This window comes from Lithohypha guttulata (genome assembly GCF_036872675.1).
Source record: "Lithohypha guttulata strain CCFEE 5908 chromosome Unknown scaffold_1, whole genome shotgun sequence".
NCBI lineage: Eukaryota > Fungi > Ascomycota > Eurotiomycetes > Chaetothyriales > Trichomeriaceae > Lithohypha > Lithohypha guttulata.
Genome location: NW_027042750.1, coordinates 2,656,563 through 2,680,923, shown reverse-complemented (window position 1 = coordinate 2,680,923; position 24,361 = coordinate 2,656,563). Strand labels below are relative to the sequence as shown.

At 49.4% G+C, this 24,361-nt stretch overlaps 13 protein-coding genes across 13 annotated transcripts; 4 read left to right on the top strand and 9 right to left on the bottom strand.

Moving 5' to 3' along the window:
* Nucleotides 1-1,462: 1,462 nt before the first annotated feature.
* Nucleotides 1,463-2,503, top strand: LTR64_000973 (uncharacterized protein; the record flags this gene model as incomplete). The annotated part of the gene is made up of 2 exons (XM_064895354.1): nt 1,463-2,170; nt 2,222-2,503. The coding sequence occupies 2 exons, from the start codon at nt 1,463-1,465 to the stop codon at nt 2,501-2,503; spliced, it is 990 nt and encodes a 329-aa protein (XP_064758041.1).
* A 218-nt stretch (nt 2,504-2,721) lies between these two features.
* On the bottom strand, nt 2,722-4,272 carry LTR64_000972 (uncharacterized protein; the record flags this gene model as incomplete). Its single annotated transcript, XM_064895353.1, has 1 exon — nt 2,722-4,272. One exon carries the CDS (start codon nt 4,270-4,272, stop codon nt 2,722-2,724), a length of 1,551 nt encoding a protein of 516 aa, XP_064758040.1.
* A 1,194-nt stretch (nt 4,273-5,466) lies between these two features.
* LTR64_000971 (uncharacterized protein) lies at nt 5,467-6,024 on the top strand (the record flags this gene model as incomplete). The annotated part of the gene is made up of 2 exons (XM_064895352.1): nt 5,467-5,887; nt 5,915-6,024. The coding sequence occupies 2 exons, from the start codon at nt 5,467-5,469 to the stop codon at nt 6,022-6,024; spliced, it is 531 nt and encodes a 176-aa protein (XP_064758039.1).
* Nucleotides 6,025-6,404: 380 nt separating this feature from the next.
* LTR64_000970 (uncharacterized protein) lies at nt 6,405-6,935 on the bottom strand (the record flags this gene model as incomplete). The annotated part of the gene is made up of 1 exon (XM_064895351.1): nt 6,405-6,935. The coding sequence occupies one exon, from the start codon at nt 6,933-6,935 to the stop codon at nt 6,405-6,407; it is 531 nt and encodes a 176-aa protein (XP_064758038.1).
* A 752-nt stretch (nt 6,936-7,687) lies between these two features.
* Nucleotides 7,688-8,335, bottom strand: LTR64_000969 (uncharacterized protein; the record flags this gene model as incomplete). Its single annotated transcript, XM_064895350.1, has 1 exon — nt 7,688-8,335. The coding sequence occupies one exon, from the start codon at nt 8,333-8,335 to the stop codon at nt 7,688-7,690; it is 648 nt and encodes a 215-aa protein (XP_064758037.1).
* Nucleotides 8,336-8,782: 447 nt separating this feature from the next.
* On the bottom strand, nt 8,783-10,123 carry STP22 (Suppressor protein stp22 of temperature-sensitive alpha-factor receptor and arginine permease; the record flags this gene model as incomplete). Its single annotated transcript, XM_064895349.1, has 2 exons — nt 8,783-10,044; nt 10,105-10,123. 2 exons carry the CDS (start codon nt 10,121-10,123, stop codon nt 8,783-8,785), a joined length of 1,281 nt encoding a protein of 426 aa, XP_064758036.1.
* Nucleotides 10,124-10,941: 818 nt separating this feature from the next.
* On the bottom strand, nt 10,942-11,536 carry LTR64_000967 (uncharacterized protein; the record flags this gene model as incomplete). The annotated part of the gene is made up of 2 exons (XM_064895348.1): nt 10,942-11,013; nt 11,066-11,536. The coding sequence occupies 2 exons, from the start codon at nt 11,534-11,536 to the stop codon at nt 10,942-10,944; spliced, it is 543 nt and encodes a 180-aa protein (XP_064758035.1).
* Nucleotides 11,537-12,794: 1,258 nt separating this feature from the next.
* LTR64_000966 (uncharacterized protein) lies at nt 12,795-13,787 on the bottom strand (the record flags this gene model as incomplete). The annotated part of the gene is made up of 1 exon (XM_064895347.1): nt 12,795-13,787. The coding sequence occupies one exon, from the start codon at nt 13,785-13,787 to the stop codon at nt 12,795-12,797; it is 993 nt and encodes a 330-aa protein (XP_064758034.1).
* Nucleotides 13,788-14,021: 234 nt separating this feature from the next.
* Nucleotides 14,022-15,619, top strand: LTR64_000965 (uncharacterized protein; the record flags this gene model as incomplete). Its single annotated transcript, XM_064895346.1, has 2 exons — nt 14,022-14,079; nt 14,271-15,619. 2 exons carry the CDS (start codon nt 14,022-14,024, stop codon nt 15,617-15,619), a joined length of 1,407 nt encoding a protein of 468 aa, XP_064758033.1.
* A 324-nt stretch (nt 15,620-15,943) lies between these two features.
* On the bottom strand, nt 15,944-16,597 carry LTR64_000964 (uncharacterized protein; the record flags this gene model as incomplete). The annotated part of the gene is made up of 1 exon (XM_064895345.1): nt 15,944-16,597. The coding sequence occupies one exon, from the start codon at nt 16,595-16,597 to the stop codon at nt 15,944-15,946; it is 654 nt and encodes a 217-aa protein (XP_064758032.1).
* Nucleotides 16,598-18,397: 1,800 nt separating this feature from the next.
* Nucleotides 18,398-20,142, bottom strand: SRV2 (suppressor of rasval19; the record flags this gene model as incomplete). Its single annotated transcript, XM_064895344.1, has 4 exons — nt 18,398-19,391; nt 19,437-19,738; nt 19,784-20,048; nt 20,096-20,142. The coding sequence occupies 4 exons, from the start codon at nt 20,140-20,142 to the stop codon at nt 18,398-18,400; spliced, it is 1,608 nt and encodes a 535-aa protein (XP_064758031.1).
* Nucleotides 20,143-20,694: 552 nt separating this feature from the next.
* On the top strand, nt 20,695-21,837 carry MAK32 (Double-stranded RNA-containing particles stability; the record flags this gene model as incomplete). Its single annotated transcript, XM_064895343.1, has 2 exons — nt 20,695-21,099; nt 21,145-21,837. The coding sequence occupies 2 exons, from the start codon at nt 20,695-20,697 to the stop codon at nt 21,835-21,837; spliced, it is 1,098 nt and encodes a 365-aa protein (XP_064758030.1).
* A 459-nt stretch (nt 21,838-22,296) lies between these two features.
* Nucleotides 22,297-24,192, bottom strand: UTR1 (NAD(+) kinase; the record flags this gene model as incomplete). The annotated part of the gene is made up of 1 exon (XM_064895342.1): nt 22,297-24,192. One exon carries the CDS (start codon nt 24,190-24,192, stop codon nt 22,297-22,299), a length of 1,896 nt encoding a protein of 631 aa, XP_064758029.1.
* Between the last annotated feature and the right edge of the window lie 169 nt (nt 24,193-24,361).

The following is a 24,361-nucleotide window of genomic DNA, read 5'->3' as shown; positions in this document are numbered from 1 at the left end:
ACCTGGAAGATCTTGTCTTCCCTCAGAGCCTCTAAAGATTTCAAGGCCCCTCGCTTGTGCATGCACTACTTCTAGCCAGCAGCTTGAACACCATGATCGAGTGAGACAAGGACGTGCTTTTGCGGAACACTAGTCCTATCTGACTTTCCACGTGCAGCGAAATTCGAGGCATCTAAGATAATTCTCACAAAAACTTCGTACGTTATGGAACATAGAGCAGGGCAAAACAAGGTGTTACTTGAATGGTCTTGAGTGACAACTATGCGAAACCTGGGGGTCCAGCATGTCGCTGGCTTCGTTGTTAGAGGAAAATGGTTGTGAGGGTCAAATTCGCGCAATTGGGACGTGAGCGAAGACCACAGCATGGAATTATATCGGGTTGTATCACGATCGATCTGCTAATGTGCCACAAATGGCGATATTCGCATCACCAGACTGAACTGAAACATGATTCAGCTCAAGATGACACGTTCCACAGCGCAGGCACATTTAATTCAAGAAAACACGGCATGAGGGAAGGATTTGAAGGTAGGGGGTTATGTTGGGTTTTCGCGAAAACCCAGAGAATTTAAGGTTCACGGTACAAATACACGAAAACCCCGTTCGATGGTTGGGGGATCTTGGAGTTCGAGAGGCGATCACGCTGGAAGGTTTCATCCACGAAGCTCCCTGTCGGCATGACGGAACTGGTAGCATACCCAGTTTGAGTTGCAGTTACTAGTATCAGTAAGTGAGGTACATCTTCTGATGTTCAGATTCTAACGTTTTTACGATATTGTGTAGACTTCCAGTCCTCGACCTGTAGAGACCGCACGACGAGTATATGAATGCCTTGATAACCGCACCTCCCTACAACGTTTTGGCTGTTCAGTGGGCACATTAGCACCTGCAGGAAGCACCATATCCTGTAGCAGTTGCGACTGGTCATTACTTTTATCGTCCTACCACCCTACTCACTTCTGCAATCTGCATACCACTGCAACAACATATCACCAGCACAACCAATGCTACTAGTATAACGGTAATCCTTCCCTTTTCTCGGTCATACTTGTGAAACTCTTTCCACTCATATTGTCGAACGAAACTTTTCGAAAAACCAGAAAATATATCATTCACGACCGTGACGGCCTTCACGAAAATGATACTCTAATCAAAGCAAACGTACATCCAAGCATGGTTCCAGATCAATATTGACTCCTCTTTGTGTTAGAGTGCGGCTAGTTCTTGTCTAATACCAGCGGTGTTCCCACCTATTTCTGAAGAGCTTTGAATATATTAAGATCCTGCATGCTGTGCTCCGGTAGGTTGGTCAATACCACATACAGGACAGGCGTATGCATATCTTTATGGGCAGCTTGTGCGTTTCACTGCCTCACATCTACAAGCTCGGACCAATACTCTGGGTCAATCACCGGTACACATCTAATAAACACCCATCGGGTTCTGCAACAACAAAGCAGGTATGGGCGACTCAAAGTCCAGGATCGCAAATTCTCTGCGACAAAAGGCGTGCAAGGCGCAAAAGGGTGAATCGTTTTCACTTCTGAATCTACCTCTTGAGCTTCAGTACCTCATCTATCGAAAATACTACGAGGACGTTGTCATAAAATTGTGCGCATGCTCTGGTAAACTCGATTTTCATGGCTCCCGAATCCTACCGCTCGAGCTGACTTGCTGGGAAATACACATACAAGCGAGAAAGATTCGAGAAGAATGCTTCAATCGCCATCTCGTCATCCTGGATGGGACCTTCCTCAACCTCAACCGTCTGGACGAATTCACAGAACCTCAGTTCACATGGCTACGACGGCACATTCGCTCACTCGAACTGGTCGACCAGGAGACTATGCATGTACCAGACCTTCTTTGGCTGGTTATAGTCAAGGCCTGTCCTAATCTCCAAGAGGTCTACTTGACACTCTTACGATCTGTTTGTCCAGACCACAGTTTCGTCCCCGATTTCCAGCTCGCCGACGACGATGGCTCATACGTCGAGGTTGTCTTTAGAGATGATCTCGATGCCGTGGTGCATCATGCCCTACGTTTCTTCGAGCTACGTAAACTTGCACGAGCACTCAGGGAGGCGGGAGGGCATGGACTGAAGGTAGAAGCTCTCGTCAGTCTGAGAGTCGCATCGTGTGACGAAGTTGAGCGATATCTTTTTACCTTGGTGGGTGCTCTGGCGACGCCCTTATTACCTTGACTGATGAGCAATCTGCAGGATGTGATGACTGACGTAACGCCTGATGGCTGTCGAATTACCGAAAGATTCAGCTCAGCGTTGGATACTCATTCATACTGGTGTGAAGGGATGGATAGTGCCTCGGTTCGCACAATACAGGAAATTGAGGATGACAAGAACCGTCGTGAGAAGCGAGAGACGACCTTGGCCTTGCCTAGACACATCCAAGAAAACTTCGATCGCTGGTTTGACGAGCGAGAAAGGCCAAGGACCATCAGAGACGACGAGACACACGACGGAAACATCGAGACATGCCAATAGAGGTCGGAGGTAGCTCGGAGTTGTAACGTCTTCTACAGGTGGACGAGGAGGATCCGGTCGGCAATTTGAGCATTTCTGAGACACCACGTTTGTACAACAAGACTGCTGATCTTGTGGTGTTGAGGAATCCGTGGCTTAGAAGTGCCACCGAGGGTCGAATGTCCTTCTCATGGCACTGCTGCTCCCGGATCCGGGGCACTATAGACAAGGGGAATCTGCTAGTGTTTAGCTATTTCTTGTAAAATCTTTACCTGCCATGGCTCGTCTTTCTTGTGACTGACACGACGTCGGCTAGAATGATCGACTCTCCGATCCCAGTCATGATCAAAATCCTCAATCACCTCGTCACGACTAGGTCTTCTCAATAACTTCTTTTCTCGTGTGTAGCCTTCAGAATATTCTCCGGTATGGCTGAGCGACCGAACGAAACCCATGGGCCTGCTTGGCAATTTGGGTGGTGAAAGAGGCATGTGATCAAGCTTTCTACCTGCCATATATTCTGCAAATTCTAACTTTTTGATTGACACCGTTGAACGAGTGCTGTCTGCAGTAGAGAGATCGTCGGAATGAGTTCTGGTGTGGCTATGGCGTCGACGTCCACTGCTCTCAAAAACATCACTCATACTCCGCCTCTGTGAATCTGAAAAAGACGGCCAGAGTGAATTGGTCGAACGTCGTGCGCTTGTTGGAGGCGACTGGTAAGACTCCGGCACGTAATCGTGTGTCGAACGCGAACGTAAGCGGTGCGACTTTCTGAGCGCCTTCCCTCCGTTGTCGTTGTCGTCATCGTCGTCGTCGTCGTAATTCACACGAAACAACCTTATTGATGGTGATTTGGCTCGAGATCTCTCCCTCGGTTGCTCGTCCACTACTAGCCTCTCAGCTCGATCCTGCTGCCTGGCTGCTCTCCGTTCGCGACGAGCTTGCTTTTTCTCAGCATACTCGACTGGATCGAAGAGAACTTGCTCTCTGCTACTCAAGTCGTCCTTGGCTGGGAATGTCGCTGCTGGTTTCATATCATCGTCGTCGTCGTCGTCGTCATCGGAAATATGGACATGCCGAGCTTTGACGGATGGGCGACTTTTACTTCCAGGAGATTTGTTCTTGGTATCCTTCACATCAGTCTTGCCTATGAGATCGTCGAAGCGTCCTACAGGAATATTTCTGGTTGCAGGACTATCACTGGATTTGTTTTGCGACGACTTGTCGAGCTTTCCGCGTGCTGGCTTGTCAGGTTTCTCACGACGGGGTTTGCTTGACGACTCAGCTATTGACCTCATAGCTGCTTCGGCGTCCATGGCAGCCTGCTGTTCAGCCTCCAATTGCGCGACTCGGTCCCACTCGCCATCAACAGTATGGAGATCCATTTCTGCTTGTTGCGCTGCCTCCATTTCCTCTACTCTGCTCCACTCTCTGTCCTGTTTAGCCCCTGACTTAGCGGATGATTCTCCAGGAACAGGTTCAAATGCGCCTGGTATCTCCTTGCGTAGTCTTCCCGGCACACCTTTTGACGATGTCACGACTGGAGTTTCTGCGATAAGTTTGATGATGGGAGGCATGGCAGGCGGAACTTTATAATTCTCCTGCTGTCCGATATCTACCTTCTTGTGCCAACCGCCGTCACCTCTCCTGAGAAATTCTTCTTTTATGTGCTCGTCGGTCTTCAGACTCAGTTTGTGACCGCGACGACGAGATTCGCTGCCTCCATCATTGTGCGATTGCCCTGTTAAGGCTTCTGCAGCCTTGATCCGGTCGCGAACGTTGGACATGGTTGTTGAGACCTGCAACTTTCACAGCGGATCTCTATGTACCAGGACCGTCATGACCGCAAGTCAGCAAGCTGAGCAGCGTTGTGTAGTGTGGTAACAGCATCGGGACGTATAGATGCTGAACGGGCATATCAGGCGATAAGCAGACATCGTAGCACTGCTGTAAGTCCAGCTGAGAATGATCTTCTTCAGCCGCATTTGGCAGGAAAGTCTAGCCGATGCTGCTAAAGGGGGTCGGCTCAATGATGCGATGGAGAAGGTTGGCCGACTGCATTGCAACTTCCGGGGCGGACACGTGGCTGGGTCCTTTACATTCAATCTGTCCTTGACCTCACCTTTGTGACTTTGATCGTTTTCAAGACACAGGCGATGTACTAGACGTCCGAAGAGGACTGTCAAGCACTTCGTTAGGGCGAAGAATCACACAATTTACTGCTTGAAGAAATGCCCAGGACATCGTGGATTATCGAACACGTTCCCTGGAGCGAGGTGCGATTGCACCTCACCCGCTCTCAGACGACTGAGTCTTCTCCGGACTTGACAGTTGTCGTCATACAGGAACATGTGGCACAGCAATGCATACAAAGCAGAGAACAAAGCTAATGCGTTATCTAAACAATCAGTATGAAGCATACCCGCATTGTGCAATACCACACAGGATTATGTGCCGAAAATAAGTACATCCTTTGTCAGCGTACGTTCTGCCGACAACAAATATCCTCGAACTCCTCCCAACAGAGCTTCCATCGTCCTTCCACAATCTATCACGGGTATGCACTAGTTTCTCAGGCAGGAATTAAGAAAACAACGAAGTCGAACTTCAGGTAAGCACTACATACGAAAATGGGTCTCTCCGTTCTGCCACATCTGACTCACCTCCGTACTCGGCTGAGCCGACTTGGAGATAAACTACGAAAACCCCGAACGCCACAGGTTAATTCAAAAGAGCAGCAACCCACCTCAAGCATCATACCTCCTGAACTTCTCACTACCTCTCCCGCTCCGACACCACCATGCACACCAGCTTCACCAGCCTTCTCGTACCGCTCTCGAATCAAGCGGAACCATAAACCTCACGGCGATAGTAAGCTAAGGTACTCCATCGTACAACACCAAATTGTTCGACTCGACCCTGTTGAGAGGGCATGGTTTCAACGTCGCAAATCTAGCTTGAACAGACTATCTGCTTCCTCCATGAAGTTCAGAGAGACCATCCGTTCTCCTCGACTGAAAAATGAAAGCGAACTCCTACCGTACGTGCTCGGTGCCGACCCCGGCGCCGGACCCTACACAACAAACATAACAATGGAAATGGTGGATATGATTGCCTCCCCATTGACACCTGTTTTTGCCATACCACCAAACTCACCTAACAAAATTCCTGAAGCCAAAACTGGCACTACTGAAACGGAGGCGAAGATACGTGGTCCCGCGTCAAAGCCACTCGCTCTTCACGCTTCTGGGCCGAATGACACCCTCACCTCACCATACCCATCACCACAATATCATTCAAAACGTCCGGCGCCTATTAACGTCAACAATCGAGCACCTGCCAAGCTCGAACAAAGCACTTGTGATATCAGTGACACTCCCTTTAGCCAGCTCAATATGGCCGGTATGTATCCCGATACACCTGACACAGCTTACACATTCAGGGAGTTGACTTACTGGAACCAGCGACGACAAAGTACGTTGTCGCATAGGACTGCAAAGACGCCAAAAAGCAGCTTTATCTTCGGCTGGTGGAAATGAAAGAAATGTAGGTGCGGAGATAGATCCAATAGCAACTCGGTGAGTTTGACCAAGGTAGGTCATCGTATGTCTGGTTGTGACAAGTTGACAACCTAAATTGTGAATTCGAGCTTGCATTTTTCGTTTTCTTTCTACATCGGCTCCTCGGCATCGAATCCTTTCCGTCCTGCACTTGTGTTATCGTCCTTCAATACCCATGTCGCGATTCGGTATCGTCCAGGCTCATCGCAGGCATTGAGACATTCTCTACTATGAAGGCAAGCCAAGCCGATTTTCTATTGTACGCCAGAGCCGATGCTTGCAGGATATGCTTCGTCTAATATGTCATCACATATTGCAGCTCACCACATCAACTGATCCAGGTTGCTTGGGGGAACACACTAACTCGTCTGCTGCATATGTTCAGCCTCGTCATCATCATCGTCGTCAAGCTCACTCTGCTCTTCACCTTCACTATCGTCCCTTTCTTCCTCATCATCTTCCAGCTCTTCATCTTCCAGTCCCGCCAAATCGTTTTCGAAGATTCCATCCTCATAATAGTCGTAGCCTCGGTCGTCTCCCTCCTCCACTTCTTCACCATGAGCAGACAGACCCCAATCTTCCTGTCGTTCTTCATACCACTCTCCCTCCTGATACACCTCACTGGTGTAGCGATCGCCAATCAAACCATCACAGAGCTCTTTCCCCTCCCATACCTGTCCAGAGTCGCCGGTCCAATCACTCTCACTCCAGCCCTGGTCGTTATCGACCTCATCACCCAAAGACTCAAGATCAAGGCCTTCAGTCGGTGGATCGACCTCACGGGTCCCTAAGTTGTAACGCCGGCCACAGCCACAGGGGCAGTACTCTGGTCCGATGGAACCTTGTAAAAGTTGATGTTGCTGGTATTGGCGGATGGAGAATGCTTCCATGGTGAGTGATGGCGTGGTTTGTTCAGAAGAAGATTAAGGTTGAACGTGATGAAGGTGATGATCTATTGGAAGAAGTAGGCAGTGATTTTTCAAAGGTTAAGAAGCGAGCAGGTCAGGCAGGTTAGCACTCAGAGATTGAATAAAGGTCCAGCAGAACAACGAGACAGATCATGTATCAGAAGGAACGAGACAACATGAGGTATCGACTTTCGACAAGATTCTAGTCATTACACATTAAACTGAAGTAGTCCTTTTTTGTTAGCCTGCAGATGGTGCAGGTGCAACATGTTCATTGAAGTGTCGACTAGGTGTCAGGAAGAACTATACGGTATTTACACCTCAACGCAATATCGGACTTACCGTCTTCTTAGTTTCAGCCAGGCTCCTCGACTTCACTCGACAGGCAGCAGAATTGTCGGTATTAATTGCTGTTAGCATGATATCTCTCTACCGTTACTGGTTCGAATGAAAGATGAGTGATGGTGATAGCTGTATCTTTGTGGACAGCAAGGAGGACGAAGACAATGGACTGGGGAGTTCAGACTAGCCATTGTTGCTGAGACCAACAACAAAATCATATCCTAAGTCATGCTAATCTGGGACATTCCATATTGTCCGAAAAGTGGAGAATTTGGCAAAGTTTGTATGAAGTGCAACATGAGAATCATTTGGAGTGGTGGCGTTTGTAAAGAAATTAAGACAAAATAAGAGAAAAAAGAGAAAAGGTCTTGATTGCATCGGAATCGATTGAGCTATGTGGTCAATGGCGCGAAGAACGGCAAAGCCGCAGCGTTGAGAGCTGGCGCAGCTGTTCTAGGGTTGAACACAAATATTGCTGCTTCCGGCTTCAGAGACGAAGAGTATGATATAACATCTTCACTCAAAGCTAGGGTGGTCTCGTTAGATTGCCCTGCCGCCGACGAGGCTTCTTTCTGCTCCATTGTGTTAGTCACGATGACCCCTGATTGAGCTTGACTCTCACTAGGAGCTGCTTCTGTTGAGGTATCGTCGTAATCTGTTTTGGTCTCTGAAGCAGAACTTTCAGACGTTGCGTGGTCTGAAGCTGTCGTTGTGGAACTGTTCTTGGACGTCTCGACTTCGAGCTCTCCATCATCAGACGTGGTTGTGCTGTCGGGCATATCATCAAGATGAGCCTGCATCTTGGGTTTATCCTTCTGGACGGTGGGCGTCACTCCTTGGTAGCCGCTTTCTCGAATACGTCTGAGTTGCTGGATGACAAATCTTTGGACACAAGCCTTGTGAGCAGTTGTTATGGGGAGAGACAGGTATTCGGGTGTGTACGGCAATCCGAGATCTCGTATTGGCTTGCATGGTCCGCGAGCGTTGTCCGCCATATAGCACACATCGCAAGTATCTCGCTTCTCACGAAGCACGCTCATCTTCGTCAACATCATTTTCTGGTGTTGTTGAGCTTTTGTTGTAGATGGAGGATCGTGTTTAGTAATTAATAACTTTGACAACAGTTCGTGTGGTCGAGCATCGATGTCTTTATACAATAGAGGTCTATTGTTATCGTCTTGTCCTTCGTTTCTTGTTCACAACAATGGGCCACGGTTCGGAAAGTTCGGATCACAAAGATTGACTTCGGGGCGGGTCGCGCATGGTGCCCTATAGACTACGGCAGTGCTAATACGGTTCGATCAGAACGTCGAGGCAACCAACGGCGTTGCCACGCACACGAGGTTCGGTTTGGTCATAGTGTACAATGACACCAAGGAGAAGTCAGTTGCGGCGTGTTTGAGTCTGTCGGTGGCTTCCATAAACGGTTCCTAGCTTGACGAGAGTTCCCCACGAACGACCAAATTGCTGTCGGGACTAGGCCAGCACTAGTTTTCCATCTCCAAACCCATGCCGCGGCCAACACGACGGACCAGCCATTTCCGCCTAAATTCCTCCCTGGCACATTCTCTGGCTTTTCTGACCCAAATGTCGTAGGACATCCTACCTCTTACGAAGCCTTCAGTCAGGGCGTATATAGCTGCTTCGTAGCCTCTTTGCTCAGCAACGTTATCATAGAGCTGCCGTGCAACGACTGTAGGTGGAATGATTAGGTCGTCAATATTGGGTACCTTGGAAGGCGAGGACGCATTGCGTGCATTGTCAATAGTACGATCAGCCGCTGCGATGGTGGAGTTCAACGACGTAATGTTTTGCTGAAGTTGGGAATGTTGAGCTTGTAGTTGAGCAAGCTCTTGCTGCAGGGTGTGATGAGCCGCCTGTAGTGCTATATTCTGGGCCTGCAAAGGTGCGATAGCAGAGGACGACTGGGTGATTTGGTTTTGCAAACTCGAAAGCAAGGTGGTTTGCAATGTTTGGAGAATGTGCTGCTTTTCAGGATTGGGAGGAATCGTGGGTGTCGGAATGTTTGCAGATGACACAGGAAGCGAAACATCGAAGGGTGATTCATCCATGAGATTTGGTTGTCTGGGTTCCGCTATAGGTGCTGATGAAGGCGGTGGTGGTTGGGGCAGATAGGGTGCTTGCTGTTGAGAGTGATGCTGAAACACTGTTTGCTGCGGTGCTTGTTGAGAAGTTGAAAGTGGATAGGACTGGAGGTTCGTGCCTTGTAACTGCTGTGGCGGTCGAGCTCCTTGTTGCGGTACAAGCTGTTGGGCATGAAATATCGTTGGCGGACCAGCTATTGACTGCCTCTGAGGTTGATACACAGCTGATGGTGGATGTTGTTGCGGACCGTGGTAGCTTTGTCGTGAAACACTTCGTCCTTGTGGTTGATATGGGGCTTGTGGCGGAGGTGAGCCAAAGATGGGCGTTCCAGCAGTAGCAGCTGGAGCTGGTAAGGAAGGAGGACCGTCATACCGACTGAAGCGCTGGGAGTCTGATCTCGAGATGCCTTCCTGTCTCGGGCCATCAATGTAATTTGAGGACTTCGGAGGCGGAGGCGGAGGGCCAGATACAAGACCTGGTGGCCCGATCGACGGTGGCTGTTGCACGCTTGGGAGGGGTGGTCGAGGAGGTGGTTGTGGTTGCGAAGCAAATCGTGCCTGTGCCTGTGCCTGTGCCTGATTATTAGGTCTCGCCATGACAGGCGGTTCTCTTGCAAATATGTCCGCCAGTATTCTCAGAAAGTCTACAACGCTTGACCTCTACCTCAATCAGCTGATAGTACCATCTACAAATGCTAACGTACCTCCCAAGCTTCCGTCCATCTTGCAAGGTATGGATGGTATATCCTGCCGTCTGAAGGGCTCACATGCTGCCCAGGTCGAATAACCATACCATCAGTCGGAGTTACGTAGAAGATCGGCGACTCTCGAGGGTAGGCGTGCGGCATCCATATTGCTACCGGAAATCGATATTGAGTGCCCCGAAAGTTGACGGGAATAGTGCCATTGAGATGCAGTAATAATGCTGCCACACCGTTCTCGTAAGCTACACAGAGTTCTTAGTGTCGAATTGAAGGAGGTATAGGCGAAGCTCGAGGACATACTGTATACATCTGTGCGAGGTGCAAAGCCAGGATATTGTCCCAGTGTTTGCGCGAGGTCGGAATATGTTCGCTGAGGATCGCGATATTCCTGGAGCTCGTCAGTATAAGCCTGGCCCTTGTTTGGAGTCACTGACCTTTTGTAGAACGCCCCACAACCAATTCAACGTTTTCTGAGGCACTGTAGCCATAGTGCTGAGAAGACGACGACCTCGCTCGAGCCCACCACTCTACTGCGGCCACAATTCGGAAGGTGGGCCGCCGCAGGCAACGGCGAAGGAATGCTAGTGGCCGAGCTAAACGCGCGATGTAGACGACAAACGGCAACATAACGTTGAGCACATCTCAGTCAAACTAGGGCCACGCTGGAGTGTAGGTTATAAAAGCCTAAGAGTATAAAACAATGTGTCAGAGAGGAACGATCTATTCTCGGGTATCATGATACGACAACATATATGTAGTGATCAGTCTGGTGGCTGCTGTCGACACTCCATCCTCCTCAGCCCTTCTCAAAGGCCAATACCTATATTTGCTAGTCCCCTACTTGCGCTCAGCCCCAGCCTGTTTCTGCAAGTCAACCTCAACACCGCGTTGGCGAGTCTTGCCCTGATCCTGTTTGTTGTCAGCGTCGTGATACACAATAGGAACCGCGCCGGGTACTTACGTGTTGATCTTGGTAAGCTTGTTGGGCTGCCTGATTTCCGGTCAGACCAGCGTAGGCAGAACCGATAGTGCCTCCAACTCTATCTGAGAGGCCTTGGCCAAGGTCGTTCAATTGTCCCTTGGCCTCTTGACCTTGGCCTTGCATGTTTTGCTCTCGGCCTTGTTGTTTTAGATCTTCACTTCCTGTTAGATTGCCAACAGCTTCCTTGACGCTACCGACTGTTTGGTCCCATTGACCTTCGGTTCGATCTGAGCTATCTTTGGCTGGTGTGCCCGATGAGCTGATGGTAAAGGGTCCTGCCTTTGCCGCAGAATGGGACAGATCCTTCTCGGCATCTGCCTTGGCCTTGCTTCGCTCAGCATTGGCTCGATCGCCAGCACTACCAGTGATAGATGCAATGCCCGACTGAACTGCGCCGGTGGCAGAGTCCACGTAGGACTTGAGAGTCGATGTGTTGTCGTTACTGGACATTTTGGGATCGATTTAGACAGTTGTGGATTGAGAACGTGGATGTGGATATAAAATGTGAAGTTGATCAAGAAGTGGGGGGAGATTGAGCGGACTCTAATAAGCAGGCGTGAGATACTAGAACATTCAAGGCTTGCGTAAAGCGCTGTGACGTCATCTTCAATAGACAAAAAAAGGGATGCAACCACGTTCCATTGAGAAGAAAAAGCGACGGATCAGGTGGACGTCCGTACACCACACTGCACATGCCATGAGACAAAGCCACACGCATCCTCCTTCCACGCCTGCCTGCGATATATCGCCTGAGTGGACGCCCTCGAGCAAGCATCTTGAAGGAGAAGTGATACTGACGAATTATCGTTACACTATCGCCTTAATTCTTGCCGAGCAGATAACAAGTCTGTCACTGGGATACCAGATTGGACGTCTTCGTCGTGTTTGATGAGACCAGCACCACGACAGGTTTCGCTGTTGGAACAATTCTGATCGATTTTCCCAGCTATAATCACTGACAACACCCAGAGCAGATCAAGCCACTTCATTGCCTCTCTGATGACATCCGAGATGAAGCTTTCACTTGTCCATCCCTCTCAAGTAGGTGGTTCTTCGATTCTGCAAGTTCGCTCTCCTGTGACGCGGTGCCCTTCTTCTTCCATCACCTTGGCTTGTAAAGGTAAAAGATAGGAGCACACAATAGTAGAACTCCTAGCAGAGCGGACTCAACTGCAACAGTGTAATAGTAAGCAGTACAGTTCGATGGTCCAAGCGCCCCTGTACTTGTGGTAATCGACGACTTGTTTTGAGTGGCTTGAGATGGAGAAGGCAACAACGATGATACCGTGCCGTCTCCAATAATTGTTTGTGTAGGTTCAACAGGGTGAGCCGAATAGATCACGACAGTAGTGGTAGGTGCGGCAGAAGACGATATGGCAGTTGTAGTAGCCATGGCTGATCAGTGATGACTATGCTTGATAGATTTGGGCGGATGCAATGGTCAGAGACTGGAGAAAGACCATCTTGACCTTCGTCAAATCTGTAGTGACACGAACCAACAAGGAGAACGCCACGCACGCCAGTATTCAACAGCTGTTGAGCATCATTGATTGCACATATGCTGCCAAACACGCAAGGCTTCACGGTGATATTAACGAGACAACAAACCAACCAGGAGAACGAGCTCGCGGTCAACCTGTTGAATGGTCAAGTTTGAGTCGTGTCAGACGTACGGCGGAAGACTGAAATGGGCCAGCTCATCATTATATCAGAACCTTAACTTCGGACCGACAAAGACCAAGAGAATAGCCGCAGTCCACAGGCCAAATATCAATGCGTGTAGCTTCATTCGACCCCACCAGCCTTGCTCCTCACTCATGCGCTGTAAGGTCTTCATTCCTTTGCTTGCAAGACCCATAGCCGACACGTTTTGGTCAAGACCTTCGAGCGCTCTGTCAATCAAGCCTTTGTCTTGATCAAGTGTGAATTGAAACTGTCGTGCTTGTTGCTTGAGCTGGGCGGCCATACTCACGAGCGAGGTGGTGATGTCTTCGTGTTCTCTGGAAGAGGCAAGCAGAGCATTTTCGGTTCCTCCCAGATTCGCAAACCCTGACGATATCCCTTTCGACGCAGCGTTGCTGTCCGGATCTTTACCCTGCCGTCGACGAATGTTGGAATTGGAATCGAGGAGCTGCTTCCGTATGTCTCCCTGTTCCTGCACGTGTGTTTGTATTTCCGATGCGTCTGCCTCCGCTGATGGAGACTGAACGTCGTCCTGTGATCGGCCATTCTCTCTTCGTATCTGTTGCAGGACATCATACATCGTCTCGCTCTGCCCGTCATCCACATATTGGAATGTATGTTTTTGGCTACCCTCAGCCTCGACACTTCTTCCAATCTCTTCGACGCGATTTCGCAGGCGTTTGATCACTGTCCTCTTCTCAGCCAGATCTCTGACTACTTCTCTCCTGGTACGTTGCACCTTAATGCTCTGTGCACTTTGTTCTAACTTGAGTAATAACGATCGCGCTCCTTCGATACTGCGTAGCCATTGCAGACGATGAAAAGGTAGTGGCGACCACAGCTCGGCCTGCACCTTCTTCTGCCATGGAGCTAGTCTGGCTTCGAGCTTCGCATCTGGGATCGGTGTAAGTAGTATCAGGTTCTGGTAGCGAGTGAGCATGCGAGACAAAGTCAGATAATTTGGGTCAGTTTGAAGATTTGTGCTACTTGTGGGCTCAGCCCTAGAGTTGATATCCATTCTTGCAACCTGTGATGCATGAGATCATACGGAAAGATATTATGTTTAACTAGATGGACGTCCAGTAGGAGCAGAATCAAGGCCACATGGTATACTGACGCAAATGCCAAAGAGACGATGGACACTGCAAGGACCAGCCTTTAGCCGGAGTTAAGCCGAAAATCTGTTCACTTTCTAGATTCAGAATTGCACTGCCTTTCCCACCACAGTCGTTGCTCAACTGTGCGGCTCAAAATGAACGTAACAGATGATCAGCTTCTTGCATTGTTTTACGCCAAGTCCAAGGATGCTGGTGAGTAATACTGTGCTAGATCACCCACATGATGCCCCTTTCTAGCAAAGTGTCAGTGCCGATGTCGAAAATATCACTACGTGACACTACGAGTGAAGTTCGCTCCGAGCAAACTAGCTGGCCCGTATCTTAATGTAATAGTTGGCACTGTAAGTCCATATCTTGTAACCCTTCAAATAGCAATCTTACAGCTCTTTTGCCGTGCTCCATCTACTGTCCTCCTTGTCCGATCATGGCATCCAAGAACAAACAAAGCAACGTGAACAATGACAAGAGGAAGTCGATGCGCGGCAACGATCTTCTCAAACCTATGCATACTGGTCGTATTGGCAGCCGATCAGCTCCCACGAGCCATCTCAAAGATGCGATGAAGAATAAAGGGAAGGAGCTTCTTCCAGATTTATTGGCTGCAGCCGCCATCCCTGTCAAGAAACAAGTCTTTCCAGCGTTTCCGACACTTGACCATCCAAAAAATCCAGGTCGTTTTGTCCATCTGAGCACTAACCCCATCGTGAAGTCTCGTCTCGCATCACGTGCCAAGGAGAAGCCTACCAAGAAGCTCGACAAGAAAACTGCTTACCTCAACGACCAAAACCACAAGCAGCTTCAGCTGAAGGCAGTAAAGGACAAGATCCAAAAGCGTCTCTTCGCCCTTCAAGTAGAGCATGACTCCGACAAAGCTGTCACTGAAATCTTCGACGAGCAGACAGTTCCCTACGCAAAAGCACGCGTTGACGATATTCTGCCTGCAGCCCATGGTCCTTCCGATCTCAACATCGAGATCAGCTGCGGCTTCTACGGCTACACTCCCACCTTCACCTCCACCAAGATCTTCAAAATCTCCCTAGACAAGTTTAGCCATCCAGCTCAACTGAGTAACTTGATTGTCAATGACATCGATTTTGGCAAGACTGGCAGAGAAATTGGCATCAGTATCAAGCACAAGTCAATCGCGATCATTGGGTATGAAGTCACGTTTGCTAAAGGCTATAGATACATGTCAAGCCAACCTCCAGGATTTTTGCATAGAGTTGGAATGAGGTATATCGCGATTGGCAAAAAAGTCTTGGTCAACAATGCTTGTGCTCTCCGTGAATTCTTTCTCCAGTCCAGAGAATTTGCTAGTGATGACCGCGGCACTGCACAGATTCCGGTTGTTGCACGGTTTGCTCTTGTCGAAGCGGACCCTATCTCTGGATGTGAAAAGTTCGTGCAATTCAACCACGACTGGCTGAGTGATAACGAGAAGAAGTTGCTAGTGGAAGACAAGCGCATTGCCGTTGAGCGTCAACAATCCAGTGATCTTGCAACCCAAGCCAATGTCAGGAAGCGGATGCAGGCGATCGAAGAGGCCGCCACTCGTGCTTGTGCAAAGGGTGAGTCGACTTTGACGAAGGACGTCGATACCGACTCAACGAAAGAGAACGAAATGACCTTCGACCTTAGTCCGCTGCATATAAAACACAGTAACGAGGATCCGGACAATCATGGTCTCAACGTAGACTTTCTGTTCCACGAAGAGGACGAAGCTATGACATGAAGTCAGCAATACGAAAGGTCGTGGGCAGCACGTGGTGGCACAGCTTAGCTCAGCTCAATGCATTTGGAATTGGAAGTACAAGGGTAAAACAGAACAAGCGAAGAAGGATGCAGCAGGTACGTTCTATGGCTTGGGTCATACTGTTGAGGAGAAGAAACCGGCGGTTTATGACGCGAACGGAAAGCTAGTCAAGCCAGCGAAGATTAAAGTCAGCAGATCCAGTGCGACAAAGGGTATCAATGGCGTGATAGGAGGTGGCTTTGCATAAACAAATTGCCGAGAGCTATTGAGAAATACGTTCTCATTCAATTCGAGCTGCTGCTACTACGCTCCGGCCAAAGCTTCGAAGATATTACCAACCTGCTTAGCCTCCTTCTCATCTGCCTTCATCGCCGCCAATCCAGTAGCAAGCACCATCTCGACAAACTCGTCACTCGCAGGCTGCACATAAAACTCGAGCCTGGGATAGCCTGTCGTTGAGCCAGAACCACTCATCTCCTGCCAAGTCGCTAGCTTCCTCCTCTCCTGATCATCAGTAACCATCTTGTATCCCAATCCACTATCTTGGTGCTTCCACCTGAAATTGCCCATCGACGACTGAAACGTGCGAGAGCTTGCACTGGCCCAATCTGACTCCATCGTGATTGGTATTTCTTGACCTGTGCGACTGTAGAGCGATATGGCTATATTACCAGACATGGAAGAGAAGGTGCCAGTTGCGAATGGCGCTTCGGCGTTGTTGGGTAAAATACGGTTGATGACGAGGTTCGGCTTGGTATGTTTGGAGGTGTAGACGGTGAAGACAGGTATCGTAGTGTTTGTGTCGGCGTTGTAGATGGAAATTGTGCTGGCAGTGTTTGCCGAAGAGAAGAGAGATGAGAGTGAGGACGATGATGGAGATGGTCCGATGAAGGTAAGAAATGGAGTCGGTTTTGATTGTGAGCTTGAGGAAGATGAAAAGAGATTGCGCAACGACATGCTGCTCTTCTTGTCTCCCACCTGTTGATGGCTGTAGAGTTGTGCAGTGGAGATTCTGTTAATAGTCCTGGATCACCATCAACATGCAAATTCGACGTAGGTTGGTCAACAGAGTTAGAATCATGGCCTTAAGTATTTTAGCCAGGCCCAACTCATCATTGCCTGTTCCAGGACCAGGTCAACCTGTAGAGGCTGTGCACAAGCCAGAGCCTCTTCCATAACAAAATTTGTGGTCGCAGTCATGATACTTTCCGTAGCGTCTTGCATATATGATTCGACGTATCGCTTAGTCACCGACAACCTAGTCGTAGATCATAATTGCTATAATTGAACCACTCTCTTTACGCCTTGCCCACTTGGGGTATATGGTGCGCAGTTGATGGTGCAGTGATTGCCTAGCCAATCAGCACAAAATCCGTGCGTCGGAATACTCTTGACTTGGCGTTATCTCCTTGGCAGAGCTGGTCGCCTGAGTTCACCAAGATCTATAGCTCGAAAATACAGCTTTGGAAGTCCTCCCGAAATGAGACGAGGAATCTCGGCCGAGTGGTGGTAGATATATGGTTGGCTTTGAGAGGGTTGGACCGCACCGCCGTATTCCACCTGCTATCATCGAATGGGCATCCTTCGAAATTCATCGTACAGTAGTTCTTCCACCAGCTCTTCCCATCCATATTGAGCTCATGTAGTCAGGAGTTTCTCCAGCAGTCTCGGCATATCATCCAACGCAAGCTGTGATGTTCCTACCAGCAAGAAGGATAAATCGAGTCCAACGGCTCATGTCCAGAAATGCTCCAATAGCAACAGGTCGACTTAATCTGTGCTCATCTCTTGTTCCCCACACTAGCCCAACGCTCTCGACTCCTGACACCAACAAGCTCGTCACCACCTGTATTTCCACCTACGCTCGACCCACCTCCCCAAGCTTCAGCGAGTTCCCCCACAACTCTCGCTGGCGCTCCTGCAACAACACTATTGCTAGCCCAAACACTGCCTGCCGGCAAGACGGCTCCATCAAGAATTCTTACATTCTCTTTGATAACGCAAAAATTGCCAACATTAACATTACTGCCAATATGGACATTTGACCGAATCTCAGCTGCTCTAATATTGCTATTTGGACCAATGAAGACATAGTCCATGATCCGTAACGGGTAGTAGATCAATTGCTGTTTTCCATCGCTCGTACTACTGCCACGATCGAGGCGGCTTGGTGGATGAAGGGTACAATTCGGGCTTACGAAGACGTAGCGACCTAGATGTACGGAACTGGGCTGAGATGGTTTCTTTGCCGCAGCAGATTTTGGATCGAGATTGTCAGACGGTTTTGGTTGCTGAGGAGGTCGTATTAGGTCACCACGGATAATTGTGCCAGCTTGGATTACGCATTTCCCAGCTAGGACGATGTGCTTTGCGCCTACAACTTGTGCTTGGCGGGAGATCTTGTTGCCTGTTTCTGTCTCGATGTACTCGCCTTTGATGGGCTGCTTTGGCTTCGTTGACATGACGAAGGCAGCATCACGACGATGCAGATGCGTTGTTATATTCCCATGACATGTCAAGGGACAAGTGCAACAATAAAGAACACGTCGAGAGGTGATACACGAGGTTTCGGCCTACTTGCCCAAATCGACTCCTCCTAAATTCCTTCTAGGTAGTAGATCTAAAACAACTGGGGGCTATATATGTGTGCAGAAATTGAAACCAAACACCCTGTTGATCTCTGAATGTTGATACAAATGTCTATTGTACAACACAGCCAGTCTATGATCCAATGCAAAGCTGAAGGTTGAGAAACTGCTAACCAGCATGCTCCACAATTTCGGTGTGTAACCTCCCATTTCGAAAGTAGCTTCTCAGCTGCTCAGGCAAGGGTGATTCCTTGCTGTCGTCCTGATCGTTGGTTGGAGGCGTGACGATGTTGATCGAGCTGCACTTGCTGGTGAAGATCTCGGGCGGAGCCCTCATACTTGCCTCTTGAAGGTATATTTGACCTCCATCAACCTGATCTAGCATGATAGTTGGCAAAACCCCATCGACCTGAATCGCGAATTTCGGCGATTTGATAACGTCTATGCTCGACACCAGAGATTCGACGAGTATAGACAGGCCTGAGCAATTGTCGATAGAGATCGCGTTTGCCTTGCCATTGACTTTTATGATGCATTTGGTGCATTTTGTGATGAGGATGCTGTGGTTAAGCTCTGCCGGTATCTCGATGATCTCGTTGCCAGTGTTATCAAAGTTCTCTACAATCCATTTCTGACCATCAAGCTCTTTCTTTCCCGGTTTCTTGCCCTTTAGGCTCTCTGGCTTTCTGGCGGGCATGGGTGATTTCGATCGGCCGGAGCCTAATGATGTCTGGGATGCACTTCTTTGTGGCACAGCGCTGCCGGCTCTTAGAGAAGGATTTTTGTGTGTCATTTCTGATCTATCGACCTTTCTGAGGCCTTTCGTAACTCCATCACCTTGATTTAGCTGATCAAACACAGCCGTCATATCGCCGCCTTTTGCGGCCGTTGCAGCAGCAGGCAGAGGTGGTGGGCCAGGGATGCCGTTGTCGTCGAACACTGGCAGAGGTGGCGGTGGTGGAGGCGGAGGACCTCCTGCGCTGGTTTGTTGGCTGGCTTTTGGAGTCTGAGCACCTGACTGTATCTGGTTTAGAGCTTCCATAGCATCTATGCCATCCTTGTTGTTCCATGTCAGACCAGTTTTGAAGTGCTCCTTGCAGTAGGTAGCCAACGACTTGAAGACCTTCTCATAAGCTCGAACATATTTGACGTGGTTTGGATCCCTTTGAACTGTCAGCGTTACTCTCATCACTCATGGAACTACGTACTTCTCTTTGTACTCCTTAAGCACTTTGTTGCCGTTGTACTGAGCACCGCCTAAAGCCGAGACTACATAGTCGGCAGGTCTAGTCTCCATGATCCATCCCAGACCAACGATTCCTTCCGAAACCATACTCAGGTGGGTGAAGAATGGTGAGGCTCTGTTCGTCTCCTTAAGCTCGTCAACCTCCGAAATATACTTGTGAATCTCAGCAATAATTTCCGGCTTCATAGGATCTGGCTTCTTCGCCTTGGTAGTCATGAGCAGGAAGTTTCGTTCTGCTTGGAATGCGCTCTGTACGGCTCTGGCCTGGACGTGTCAATTGGACTCTACTGCAGCTTCGGAAATTCTTACTTGTTGCTCTGGAAGACCTCCTATTTGAGCCGCTGCTTGAACGAAAGCTGCGACATCTCCTTCTATAAGCCCATCAAACTCTTCTATTTGTCTAGGTAGTGGTTCTGCTGGTTTCTCTTCGGGGATGGGAGTTATGGTCGTTTGTGATTGCGCCGCCACGCTTGAGGTCTCAGTTCCTCTACTGTTAGCAGCTTGAAGTGCGTTTGGTGCTGCACCATCGACGGAGCCTGCTATATCCTCCAACCGGGACGTGGCAGCTTCGAGCCTGAAGTACGATGAGCAAGAGCATCTCAAGCTCTGGAAGCAACGCACCTCTTGATCAACGTTGTCAAATTATGCATCTTGTTTTGGTCAGCCATTGTAAAGAGCGAATTTGAGATCAGTAGACAGAATATGCAATGCGATTGTGCTCAGTTGTGTTCGCAAGGTACTAGTAGCAGTTGCAATGTAAATAAATGCCAGGACCTGCTGCGATCGGCACTCCATGCTTCGGCGTCCCGTCTTGACAAGGGTCCTGCCTTGTGGAACCTTGCCCATAACTCCGTGAATCTTTACCTGCTTCCAAAACTCAACAACCATTACCACTTCACAATGAGTGCAGAAATGCTTCACATGGTCACTGACTACCAGTATACGACAATAAGTACGCAAATACTGGTCTCGCAATGAACCGACACACTCAATACAGCTTTGCCGTTTTGTAGTGTGCATGTCGCTCTCATCAGCGGCTAGCGTCTTGGTCAAGGTAGTTTTACGACCTCATTACACCACTTACTGAGCATTTTGTTGCAGATGTAGCTGTCGTCTTCGCGTTGCATATTCCGTGAGCTAACATTAAGGCGTGAACGATTGACACATCGGTCAGAAGTCACATACATTCGTCCACATAGTAACACAAGAGGTGGCAGGTGATGGCCACGAAACCAGCTTCCTTCGTCACGTTTGGCATGTTCATAGTCGACGAGATCGAATGGCTGCCACCAAGCACAAAGGAGCGAAAAACAAACCTCATAGGCGGGGCTGGAACATACGCTGTCCTTGGTGCTAAGTTGGCCTCTTCTCCTTGTCAAATCATCTCTAAGAACATATCCTGGATTGTTGATGTAGGCTCGGACTTCCCTTCAGTGATCAGAAACAACATCGACGAATGGAACACAGACTGTAACTATCGCGTCGACGACACAAGACTTACCACTCGCGCCTGGAATGGCTATGGAGAGAATGAGCTCAGATCATTCAAATACATCACTCCCAAAAAGAGATTGGAGGTTCAGGACTTGAGCTCGAGACAGCTGCTCAGCAAGTCTTTTCACATGGTTTGTTCACCTGAAAGATGCATTGATATCACAGCAAAGCTGCAGTCTAGCAGGGAGAAGATCAACCTGCCAGCTCAAATGCCTGTCATCGTCTGGGAACCTATCCCCGACCTTTGTTTGCCTGATCAATTGGCCACTCTGCAGTCTGCAATGCAAGGGTGCACCATCGTCAGCCCCAACCACGAGGAGCTCAAAACGTTCTTCAATGCCGACGTAGCCAACAATGAAGAACCGGCGCTCCTGGTCAAGCGACTAATGGGTTGGAAGCAGACCCACGAGTCTCCCAGCACCTTGACCACCCCTATAGTTCGGGAAGGAGCCAATGGCAGCACAGCATATTTCCATCACCGCCACACCGACACGATATCTAGTGTTCATCTTCCAGCATACCACACTTCGGAAATGCAAAGCCTGGTCATCGACCCAACAGGAGGCGGTAACACATATCTCGGAGCTCTAGCCATCGCTATGACGGACGCTTTGCAGAGTCAACCGACCTACGCACTGATCAAGAAAAACATCGGTACTGCCAGCACCGTTGCAACAGCGATGATCTACGCCACTGTTGCGGCAAGCTTCGTCATCGAGCAGCACGGCGTGCCGAACCTCGATCGAACAAAAGTATTCACCGAGATCTTCGAATACTGGAACGGACAATCGTTCATCGATCGACTCAAGGTTTATCTTCAGCGGGAATCAGAAGCTATCAAACGACAGTTGAGCTTGATTCCTGGTTGAAGCATAAGGTTTTACAGTCATTGAGCTGCAACGTGGTTCATTGCACCCCACGATCGTATCTGTGTAAAGAATCAGAGGTGCAAGCCAATCATATAGAAACGATGCTGGTCTCATTGAAGCTCGGCACACCATGTCTTTCGTCGCAAGGCAATCAGATGGCGAAGCAGTTCAGCCCTAGAGTCAATAGCGAATTCCGTCGTGTTTAGATTTAGATCTTGAAAAAGGTTGATACCTCGACAAGGTACAGAATCGATGCATCCACCACCGGACCATCTAAACCTTTGTGCAAAAAATAGTCCATCACAACCGTGCTCCCTTGAACGCCCCATATTTGTCCCGACTGTGCCAATTTGTACGCCCTGCCCACCGCTAAAGTCTGTAACGTCGTTCTATCCTTGATGCTTCTGATGCTCATTCGCCTCCCGGAGTTCCTATCCCAGGCACAACCGGCCTACCCACTCACATATTCAACAGGTTCAAAGTCCCCTTCCTACTTGGACTCTGTGTCCCGCCTCTCGTGCTCCCCTCCTCAGACATATCGATACCAGAATCCGTCTCGGCATAAACTCCACTACTATCGCCAATATCAATATCCCATTCCTGCTCCTCTTTATCGTCTTCCCCATCAACGCCATCCGCCCACCCTTTCTGCTCTGCGCCTCTGACGTTCCACCTCAGTGCTCGCTGAACCGACTCAACCCACTCATTTGTGCCGGTCATGACGGTAGGAAACGGGTACTGAGAAGCTTCGAGAGTGACGTAGTCGCCTTGCTTGAGTTCTATGCGGCCTTTGCCGTCGAAGGAGCAGTATGCTGAGCTGCGGCTTCGGTTGGGGACCGCGATGCGCAATGAGAGTGCGTCGCTTAGGACCATTGGACGGAAGCTGAGGGTATGGGGGCAGATGGGTGTAAGTAGGATTGCTGGTATGCTTGGGTGTATTAAGCTGCCACCAGCTGATAGAGAGTATGCTGTGCTTCCGGTGGGTGTGCTGAAGATGCAGCCGTCGGCTTGAACTACGGTCAAGAGCTCATCGTCGCCGTATAACTCCAGATTACTGACGTAGGCACTTGGCCCTCGATCGATGACAAGCTCGTTTAGGACTTCGAATTGTTCTCCTTCTTCGACGGCCCCTTTCTCTGCGTTTGGTCGAGTGTCTTTGCGCCAGACTGTGCATGTGAACCGCATCCTAAGATTGACACGCATACCGGCATCACCCATGATCGAATTTAGGGTCTCTTTGTACTTTGAGAATTCGAAGTTTGTAAGGAAACCAAGAGAGCCAAGTGCGAACGACAGGATGGGTGGTACAACACGTTGAAAGAGCCAGGATGTGAAGAGCACAGTACCGTCACCACCAAGCGTTAGCACGAGGTCGAACTTTTCTGGACTGCTCCAACAGAGGTCAGGAGTCCAGTAGCGGAGCATTTTCTGGAAGCGGTGGTCTTTGGCAGTAAGGCCAGCTGCATCGAAGCGCTTCGAGTGCTTGAGCTTTGCATCAACATAGACATTTACACCAATACCTTGACCATATCTTGGGCAGGAAAGTAACCACTCCGTCAAATCACGGGTGAGATGAACCAGAGAGTTATCTCTTGCTCTTGTGACTATCATAACACTTTTGACCGCACGCTTCAAAGGCTTGCGTTGCAATTGCTTCGAGACCTCCCGAACTCCTGTTGCGGTCTGCATGAGACGGGAGTGACTATACTCTTCCTCATTGATCTCATCCAAGACCTTTTGAACGTCCACCAGGCCCTCAAAGCGTTGATGAAAGAAGCAGGGCGATCTTAGGAAAGAGGCAGGGAGTGTCGCGCCTGGAATCGTAATCGGAGGCATAGCGCTGAGTGTGGCTTGAACAGCTGCCAAAGTTGGAGAGTGCTGTTTCGAAGAGGGCGAGCTCGTTTCCTGTAGGGCTTGAGACATAGAGGAGAAGCTGTGCAGACCAAGACCAGCACTGGTGACTGAGACGCCTTGCTGTCTCGATGCCATGGCTTTGATGATGGTTTGACGAGGGATGTCGCCAACACTACGTGTGCGCGATGTTCTGCGGTCTCCGTTCATGAAAGACATGGAGGACAAGGTCGACTTTGCTTTTGCTATGGACGAGTCCATGGTGCTCGCATGTTGTAGGGCGGGTGTCGAAGGTGTCGAAGCAGCAAGTGCCCCTCCCTGATTTAGATTGGCTGCATGTTGGTATTGATGCTGTAAAGAAAAATATGCAGGGGGAGGTGTTACATCCTGTAGGGAGGAGTAGTTGACGTCTAATGAGTGCTTGTCAACTTGCACGATGTCCGTAACATGAGGTGTGATGTCAATATCATTAGGAAGAGATGTGGGTTGTGGAAGGAATTGCATGGTCAGGTCCTCCGTGTACAAATCCATCCACGGCTAATCCTGTGCTTTTTCTCGGCTACCGGAGTTTATGCAGGCTTCGGTCAGCGCTGCTCCCAGATTGCTCAGCGACTCGGATTCGGTGACAACAGTGACGGAACTCCTGATGCTCGGATTGGCACACGATTGACAG